Raw genomic sequence first — 9,756 nt, 5'->3', positions numbered from 1 at the left:
AATGGCGACGACTGCGGCTCCCGAACGCTGGTCTTTAGTGGCACGTGCACGAAGACTTCCCAACTGTCATCGACAAGGTCAGGCCGGCTCCGATATGGGAGCGGCGACAGCGGCGCGTCGGCGGCTTGTTCTGGCGGCGGCAATGGTCGTTCGGTTGTCCATGGATCTCAATGTAATTTTTATTATGTTTGAGGTGCTTTGTACTCCCATGTAAATCTTTATAATAGATCTGATATTTTCAGAAAAAAAAAATTCATAATGGGCGGTCTTCCCTTTGTCGAGCGACCAAAAAGAACAAGAGTAGAGAACTACAACTCCAGGAATTTCTTTTCACACAAGTACCGTACCCCGTCAGGACTACTGTAACTATTTACCTCCGAGTTCTTATGACCCACTCCCTTGCAAAACAAAAAAAAAACAAAGAAAAAGAGTTCTACTGTACTATGCTGCTTAGCTTCTCTGAATTACAGCCGGTCCGTGTCCCACTCCCACCACCGCAATAGCCTTCCTCGTCCGACTACGACTACGACTCCACTCCCTCTCCTTCCTTATAATGCGAAACACGCCACCCGCCTAGCTAACACGAACGCAGAGCTACAAGCTTCTCCTGTTGATCAGAGGCATCGATCAGCATGAACCCGGCCGCCGGTATGTTTCCAATGTTTCCACCGCCGCCGCCGCCGCCACCACCTTTCCACTACGCGTTCCCGATGCAGCCCCCGCCGTACTTCTACCATGCACCCATGTCGCCGGTATGGCCGTCGTCCGCGGTCCCGGTGCGCTCCGTGTGGGCGCCCAACCTCAAGCATGAATCGGCCAACCTCCGCCACGTCGCCAGGAACGCCCAGTACGTCGCCATCGACGTGCACTACCCGGGCGTCGTCCACCACCCCAGCCAGGACCACAACGCCCTCACCGTGGAGGAGCGCTACGCCCTCGTGAAGGCCAACGTCGACGGCCTGAAGCCGCTCCAGCTCGGCATCGCGCTCTACGACAGCGACGGCGGGTACCTCGACGCCTGGGAGTTCAACCTCCGCGACTTCCGCCCCCAGGCCGACCCGCACGACGAGAACTCCCACGCGTACCTCGCCGGCCGCGGCCTCGACGTCGGCGTGCTCCGCGACCACGGCGTCAGCGCCGACGTGCTAAGCAAGAAGCTGTTTGAATCCGGCCTGATCAGCGCTCGGCCTCGGCGTGGGCGGTCGCGGAGTTGGATCACCTACGCTGGGGCCTACCATGTCGCATACCTGCTCAAGATTGTCACCGGCGGCGCCCCGCTGCCGCGAGACGTGGCCGGGTTCAACGGCGCCGTGCGGCGTTACCTCGGCGACCAGGTCTATGATGTGGCTAGGATGGCGGCCGACTGCCTGGACATGCCGCTCGGGCTGGAGAGCATCGCCGCTCACCTCGGCTTCCATCCGCCGCTGGGGAGCCCACGCCTCGCAGCTGCCGCCGGCGTGCACGCGCTGCAGGTATTCATGCGGCTGAAGTACGGAAAACTCGGCGGCGATGTGCGGAGGTACCGGGGTCTTCTTGAAGGCCTGCATTAGGTCGATCTGACACCAACAATGCTGAGCCGAGAATTCGAAGCTCGTGCAAGGAAGACTGTTGCTGACCTGCGTCCATGGTAGCTCTGATCAAGTCCTTTGAAGTCCCAAGTCCGAAGAATCCCGTTTCAGAAAAAAACCAAAAAAAAAAAAAAAAAACTACTCCCTCTGATCCACGACAATTAATATGGATCGAAGTGCTACGGTTTTAAAGTTTCAGTAGTAGTTTCCTCGGGAAAAAAAGTTCAAGTATTAGATTTTATATTTTTCAGTAAAGTCTGAAAAAATCCGTTTCAGTGAAGTTTCCTAGTTTTCTCAGAAAAAAAACGTATAGTATCAGGTAGCAAGGAAGTACGGAGAGTTAAGCAGCCAACGTGGAGGTACCGAGGTGTTCTTCAAGGCATCCACTAGGTCGATCTGACACCAACGATGCTGAGTCGATAATTCAAAGTTCGTGCAAGGAAGACTGATGCCGACTTGCGTCCTTTGGTGGCTCTGATCAAGTTTTTGAAGTCTGAAGAATTTAGCAGTACTACACTTTTGAAGTTCAAGTATTAGACTTTCTTTTTTTCAGTATAGCTTCATAGTAATGTTGCCCATGTAATCGCAAAAAGTATGTTAAAGTTATAGTATAAAGATACCCAGTTCTTTTCTTTTCTTTTTTTGCAACACTATCTAGTAGCCGTTCTATTGGAGAAATATCTTGTAAACTCTTTTGCTATCTTCTATACAAGAAAATTTGTTATGCAATTTGCTCGTCGTACTCTCGAAAAAATAGTAATGTTGCCCAGTTAGCCGAATCAAGTTATAAACATATCCATCATATTTCCAAGACACGTCACGCTAGATGCACCCTTCTACAGGAGAGAGGAAAATGAAATAACATTGCTAAGTACTTCCTCGCTTCTCAATTAATCAACGTTCTAGTTATATTCTCAATTAGCCGAAGCATGCTCGTGAGGAAGTAGGCAGCCGAGCTTCAAAACCAGAGAATTCATGGTGGCACTTGAAGCACCCGGGAAAATATCTAGTGTTACCAGCACTAGGATGCTCCCATTTCAAAAAATAACAAATTTAAATTGTGTCAAAAAAATCTAAAAGTATTTGTGGATGTCCACAAGACATGTATGTACAGCTCCTAAAAAATTCAATTCAAAATTCGAAGTCCAAGAGAAATGAAAAGACAAATCCGGCATGGTTAGTGTCGACTTTTTATTTTTGTCCTTTCTGTATTTCAAATGTTGGATTTATCATTTTTGTATCTCTTTCTGTATTTCGAATTTTGATCCGAAATTTTTATTGGGTGTAAACATGTGTTGTGAACATCCATACAAAAAATGGATCTTTTTGACACACTTGGATCTGATTTTTAATTTTTTCAAAGTGGGAGCATGTTAGTGTTGCATCACCTGATACTTCCCCTAAAGCACCCACCACAGATCGTTGATTCTTTCTGCACGCGTGTGCTAATTCTTGCGATTGAGTTCTCATGAAATTACTACCAAATCTCGTCATCCGTTGGTTTGAATTTTGATTCCGATTTCGGTTGTTTACAGTTGTTGGCTTGTTACATCATACTTACAAATGGAAGAGAGCTGGAAGTGTGTGATTTGATTACATCTAGATAACCTTTTCTGAACCAAACACATTCTAAGTTGTAGCATTCCCAGTGTGGTGCTCACCATAAGAGTTCGAATCACTAAAATGCACATGGAACTTGCACATTAAAGTTATGTTGACACCGAACCGAAAAGGCTCCACCAATCATCAAATAAACCTCTCAAGCCCCAGCCTAGCCCATTCATACAAGATATAGGATGTCCAACTCAAGAAGTGAGCTAAATTTCAACTAGAAAATAAGTTCTTTCGGGACAAAAATTTGCTGCGTCCTTTCCCATCGTTGTCTCATGTGGCATGTCCACATGGACTCAAATACTACTTGCCAGCTACATGATAGACTACACAACACAAGCTGGTAGATAAACAAGATCATGATTGCTTGTTCTTGGCAAACCGCTGCAGGGCCTTTGGCAGCTCGGCCTTGTCGCCGACCCGCTGCTTCTTGTCGGGATGCCCGCCGATTTCCTTGTACTGGTCCAGTAGAGGCCTCTTGGCTCTGAGGACCTCTTCTTCCTTCTTCTTGGCCCGCTTGCTGGGTTTGCTCCTGCCCTTGGTCTTATTCTTCACCTTCGTGCTCTTGGCGGCCTCCACCGCATCTTCAATCTCCTCCTCGACTTCTTTTTTGGTCTTCTTCTCTTTCTTCTTTGGCTGTCTCACGTTACCGATCATATTTGGGTTAAGCATCACGGTCTCCGGCTGAAGCTTGTTGAGGAGAGCATGCACCTCCCTCTCCCTCCTTTGCTTGGCAGTCTCCACAGGGTTCTCAACAAAGGTATCAAAGTTGGCCTCGCCTGATCCAGGAACGAGAATGGAAGAAAACCCCGTGGAGTGCCCAATCGAACAGATATCCTCGTAAGGGCGGAACAAAACCTTACCGACCTGATATCCCTTTACCATCCTATGCTTCATATAAACTTTATAATCATGGCCCCCAGCATCCCTGTATATCTCTACTAGAGATCCATTACTGGCGGCCAACAACCCCTTCTGGCTGAAATCCAAGGACTCAGCTCGTGCAGCGTGTGTATGCACAACCTCATACTTCCTGAGATCCCAAATCTTAATCTTCTTGTCAACACCTGCAGTTGCCATAAGATGACCGCCCCTCTCGAATGCAACAGCCGTCACCGGGCCATTATGGCACAGCATTGTGACAAGTGGTTTCACACTGGTTGGCTTCCACATGGTAACTTTGCCACCAGCATGCCCAAGGCCAATGACAGCGTTGTAAGGATTTACCCGCATAACATCTGTACGCCCAAGACCTGTCCTGTGATTTGCAATCATCTCGCCGGTGCTCATATCTTGGTAGTGGAGCTGCCCGAAGCTGTTTATCGATGCCAAGAGGAAGTGTTTGTCCAGAAACTGAAGTTTCAGCGCTTTGCCATGTTCCTGTGAAACAGAAGAGTGGTCACAGATCAGAGAAGTTACAACTGTATTTCGGAAATGTCATGCCTTCGATATATATACACCTAGTGCAAGTTGGATGATGAACAGCTCTAAAATTATGCTTCTACAGCTTAAGAAATAAAAGCATTTTCAAAAGAAATCACCAAACAATAAACTTGTAGTAGCTTGAATGTTCAGTTAGTATACAAATAATTTCATCTCGGAATGCCCTCTGGGAAAAAATATTTATATTCCTTAACTGAGGAACAACCTAACTCGGCTCATCGAGGTTCGGGTCCAGAACCACATGTGGTCTGGATGCTACTTTACTAGTTCTCCAATTTAAGTACGAATCAGCACATCGCAGTAGCTCAACTGTTTAGTACAAAAATGAATTTTATTGAGATGAGCTCATTTAGGACCAAATCGTTTTGACGTAGCTACATAAATAACTGAGGTATATCAACATATCATTCATCAGTCCTGCAGAATTCATAAGAAAAAGGGAATGGGAATATTCTATATTCTGTTCTACTATTATCTAGTCTTTTCACATAATGAATGCAAGCATGTGTTAAATGATAAAACAGCATTGCAGTCAATTCTGAGAATCATCAATAGTTAGAGCATAGTTACCAAGAACGCAAAGGTGTTCAAATTTCAATTACCTTCAAACAGTGAATTTCTGTGCCATGACGATTGTATATGTAGGGGTACCTGTTTCGAGAATATTCTTGTTAAGGACTCTAGAAAGTCAAAGAAATGGTACCAAATTCAGCATGAGTGGTCAAAACAACTCTTCAAGGTTCATGGTAGCATATAACTACATATAGAATAATGTAGTGAATCATGTAGGCATGCTGCATAACTCTAGCTAGGTGGCCGAAAATCAAACTATAGTGTGGTAACAGCTAAGACTAGCAGAAGAAACATGTTGATATATATTATGAGCAAGGGATATATATCGCAAAGCTTGAACAGAGTCAAGAAATTACTTCTTCTGGGCGACTGCAAAGAGTTGCTCATTGTGTAAGAATGCCACATCGCGCACAGTTTCCCTCACCTATAAAAGAGGATCAGAGAAGTAAAGTATATGCATAAAGTGCAACAAAAGTGTCTAGTCAATGTAATTATAAAAGACAAGGATAGTTCTGGAGAAAAGTGGTAGACAAGAGTAGGATTTGACCAGGAATCATTTTCTTTAATCATCATCAAACGTGAACGCAAGATAGTTTTTGTGACAATAAAGACAATCAAGGGCCTATACACACAATTAGGCGCTGCCTAGGCGCTCCATGGTGCGGTGCTACAGCCCTAGGCTGCCAGCAAGGTCCTCCAGTGAGGAATCGACATCCTCTGGCAGCAGAGAAGAGGCGGCGGCGACATGAGGAGCAGCAGCTCTGCAGCGAGAAGAGGAGTGGCTGTGGCACGAGGAGAATTACGAAGCGAAGGCACCCTCGTGAAGCAGAAGATGGACATGCATGGGGGCAGCCCCTCATTAGCAGATATGTGGACGATTGGGATACATGAATGTTTTAGATGGATGCCTAGATGGCTTAGTAAAGGTAGGGTCCCACACAAGCAAGAAATCCCCCATATTCATGACATGAGAACATCATCTTCCCATACCCCGTACTCCCCCTACAGCCACGACATGGAGGCTCGCTGCTGCGGCGACTGTGAAACTTCATGCTGCTGCAATGACCTGGACCGTAACTCCACCTTCACTTCTCCCTCACTCTGCTCTCTGTAATTCTAGCCCTCACATGCAATGTGCTTAGCTCAGGTGCCCGGTTGACTACTTCCTGCTATGTTCCAGGTGGCCGCCTAGGCCCATCGCCCGCCTAGAATACAGTCTTTTTTGAACCTTGGGAACCATTGCAGTAAGTATGCATAACAATCCCGACAGGAAGGCAATGGAAAATTTTGTGAGGACTTTTCAGTTTCTTAGGAGAAAACTAAACTGAACTCGCCCTATTTGATCTGAATTTTAGCCGCTAGCAATCAAAGCATATGAAATAGCAAAAACAACTAGATCTAGCTCCCTGCCCTCAACATCCACACCTTCCATCAACTAAAAGTTGCATCATCTTTAATTACAACTAGATAAAATAGCCATCTATGAGCATACTTTATCTTCTGTCCATATTGCTCAATGTATTGTAGCCTTGGTCAGCATATTTTTATTTTTCTCATACGAATAGGAACCAAACTCAAACCTTCTGTTAGTTTCTTGGTTGCATGGAAGGCACATACTTTTACTACAACTGCATTTTGACTAGAAATTAAGATCATACTAGACCAGGCTTGCCAGCTTAATTTTTGAGAAAAGCGCTAAGCTTCAAATGGTGAATGTGTTCCAAAAATCCAACATGCTGGGAAACTGCTAAAATACTGTAAGCTGACCTGAAACTCCTTGATGAGATCCATACTCAACATATCCATCATACCAATATGACCTTTTCGCCCACCTACTATCATGTAGCGACCATTTGAGGTGTATTCTAGAGTATAAGGACCAAGTGCTGCATAAAAAGAGCTAGTTAGCCCCCTTAACTCAATTTTCATAAATTATTAGGGAAGTTGATAGTCAGCATTTATCAATGGGACAATATAGATATTAGATATATATCTATCAGAACATACGAGCACAGAAAAACTCTCGTCGACTATTCAAATAAGTAAAACTGTTTAATGACAAAAACCTGATAGTGTCAATAACTCTATGCTGTTGTGCTTATAAACATTAAAAAAACTAACTATTGGCCTTCTTTCACGTAAACAATAAGAAGAGTATAAGTCTTACAAAGACAACCCAAATAAGTATCAGGAAATAAAATACTTCAATTTGGAAATGCTAATCAGCTAACTGTACCACACAAGAACATAAGTATCATCAGTGGTGTTTCATATCAACATCTGTATTGTACGTTGTTGTTATTGGTACTGGATCATGTAGGGATGGTGACACAGCTTCAGAGAACACAAAATAAATACATATTTACCAGGTAAGATCATATCAAATGGTTTTCTTGCACTCGAAATGTCGACACCGCCCACTACCACTCGCTGCGTAAATCTATATGTCTTCTCCAAATCTTCAGGCTCCAAGTAGCCCCCCTCAATAGGTAAAAACCACTGCAAATTGAGATAGCAACAAATCAGTAAAATGGAAAGTCTCCCATGTTTGCAAAAGTCAAATTCGAAATATGTTAAGTACGAAGATCAAGAAGCATAAGTTGGCCAGATAATAAAAATAGATACAGCAGGGAATTTCAATGGGTCCGGTGGTATATTGCTGCCACTAAGCACCATAAGTTCATGCAATAGTCCATCAAAGAGGCACGAAAATGATAGATATGTCGATCGTTACTCATGAGGTAGTATGAATTAACCTAAAGGAACTCCAAAAAGAGTATCAGCAATACAGTAAATTTACTTTCTGCACAGTAGATGCATAAAAAAATACCGAGCAATCTTTCATTGACTAGCACCTCTTTGGGAAGAACACCAAATAAACCCATGTCACACTAAACATGTAGGGTAAATCCTATAAATATAAGTCCATCATTTCATCCAAACAGGTCCACATTATGCCAGTGAACAGCTAAAGACCACTGAAAAACTAAAGATGAGCTATATGATAGAATATCATATTGTAGTAAATCAACAGTGCAGAATACCAGAATCCATCAAATCATGATCACTGTTATTCAGCTACTTATATATGTGTTTGTCACAAAAAATTCAGAGAAATTCTACAATAAATCCACAATACCGCACCTTTTCAGCTTGCGCAGCAGCTTTGGCAGATATTCCGATTAGCTTCTCTTTTCCGGTGAGCTGCCCTTTCAATTTCTTATCACGCAGAGCCTGCAACGGAATCACAATGAAACAAAAATGCCAAACCATGCTTTTCAATCAGCAAAGCAACCAGCGCTGAACTTCAACGACTACACTTGTAGGAGAGTAGTTATCCTACCGCCAAGTTAGCAGCCTTCCCCCGCGAAAACTTGACCACCTTCATCTCCATTTCATCCACAGAGTTTTGGTGGTTCTTCATCTCTTTGGGGTCTTCCTCGGTAGTGATCCCCATCCTGCTCACCCTGGATGGAAAGTAGAAATGGCGAGACGATGCGTGAGCAAATACAAACGAAGCCACTTTTCAAGGCAAAACTCGAGGGGATATCATGAAATTGACAAGTTAAATTAGCGGCAGCAACATTCTTTTAGCATGGCTTCTACTGGAAGAAAAAAAATAGACTGCTACTCCACCAGACCTGGCTTTTCTTTCGGTTAGTGAGATGTGAAAACCGAAATTTGCTCCTGAAATAGTAAAACCGAAATTTCTACAGAACATGGAAACGCAGATTTTCAGTTTCAGACTGTCACTTTTAGCAGGATTGTGTTTCAGTTTTTAACAGCATAACATCTTGAATGTGTAGCGCCAATCACAAGAGGCATGCAGACAAGAGATTGATAACAGTAGTATACCTGAAAGTAGATGCGCGGGCGACGGTCTTCTTCGGCGTGCTGGACTGCCGGTGCTGCGTAGCGGGGCAGGAGCCTGGAGGGAAGGAGGAGGAAGGCGTGGGGCGGCGGCGGCGAGCAAGGGAGTGTGGTGGCGGAGGTGCTAGCGAGGGCCTATGGCGGCAGCGGCGGCGGCGGCGCTAGCGAGGGCCTGTGGTGGCGAAGCAGGCAGGAAAGCGCTTGTGGCGGCGGCACGCTGCGATGGCTCGCTCGGCCGCTCGGGTGTGGGGGTTCGGGGAACTAGGGCAGGACAGGACATCACCAGCGCACCACGCCGGCCTTCAGGCCTCGGGCCTTTAGCAAGAAACATAATGGGCCTAAACATTGTGGTGGTAATACACTTCGTTTTTTCGGTTAATCAGGGGCTATAAAACCGAAATATGTGTACTAATTCGGTTAGTAATTATCGGTTTTGTCCCCGGAAACTTAGGAGCCTCGCGACAGGCGACTAGGGTTTCGAGGGGCGACGACGGCGCACGTCCGATCTTGATCGACGGGGCGCTTTGGGGGCGGCGCAAGATGGATGCATCTGGCGCTGGCAATGGCAAGGAAGGCGCACTCTCACCACGCACGGCAAGGGCGCGACTGGTGGAGGCGATGGGCAAGTTGGATCTGACGGAAGAGGAGGCCACACCACTGGTGATCGACGACGTCGACGAGGGCGATCCGA

The 9,756-nt window shown here is 45.4% G+C and overlaps 2 protein-coding genes across 3 annotated transcripts; one reads left to right on the top strand and one right to left on the bottom strand.

Annotated features, from left to right (window-relative positions):
* Positions 1-743: 743 nt before the first annotated feature.
* Positions 744-1,550, top strand: LOC109782361 (probable CCR4-associated factor 1 homolog 11). The gene has a single exon (XM_020340973.2). It carries the CDS (start codon positions 744-746, stop codon positions 1,548-1,550), a length of 807 nt encoding a protein of 268 aa, XP_020196562.2.
* A 1,761-nt stretch (positions 1,551-3,311) lies between these two features.
* Positions 3,312-9,358, bottom strand: LOC109782363 (probable U3 small nucleolar RNA-associated protein 7). 2 transcript variants are annotated; one of them, XM_020340975.4, is made up of 8 exons: positions 9,051-9,358; positions 8,539-8,653; positions 8,340-8,429; positions 7,562-7,694; positions 6,963-7,081; positions 5,552-5,619; positions 5,225-5,273; positions 3,312-4,559 (listed from the first exon to the last, which is right to left on the bottom strand). In XM_020340975.4, the coding sequence occupies exons 2-8, from the start codon at positions 8,650-8,652 to the stop codon at positions 3,537-3,539; spliced, it is 1,596 nt and encodes a 531-aa protein (XP_020196564.1). In that variant the 5' UTR covers position 8,653; positions 9,051-9,358; the 3' UTR covers positions 3,312-3,536. The 2 variants fall into 2 exon arrangements, with proteins under 2 accessions (XP_020196564.1, XP_020196565.1); XM_020340976.4 differs by having other exon boundaries at positions 8,539-8,662; positions 9,051-9,354.
* Positions 9,359-9,756: the final 398 nt, after the last annotated feature.

This window comes from Aegilops tauschii, chromosome 4, assembly GCF_002575655.3.
Source record: "Aegilops tauschii subsp. strangulata cultivar AL8/78 chromosome 4, Aet v6.0, whole genome shotgun sequence".
NCBI lineage: Eukaryota > Viridiplantae > Streptophyta > Magnoliopsida > Poales > Poaceae > Aegilops > Aegilops tauschii.
The sequence above is the reverse complement of the archived record's forward strand: the minus strand, read 5'-3'. Positions and strand labels throughout refer to the sequence as shown.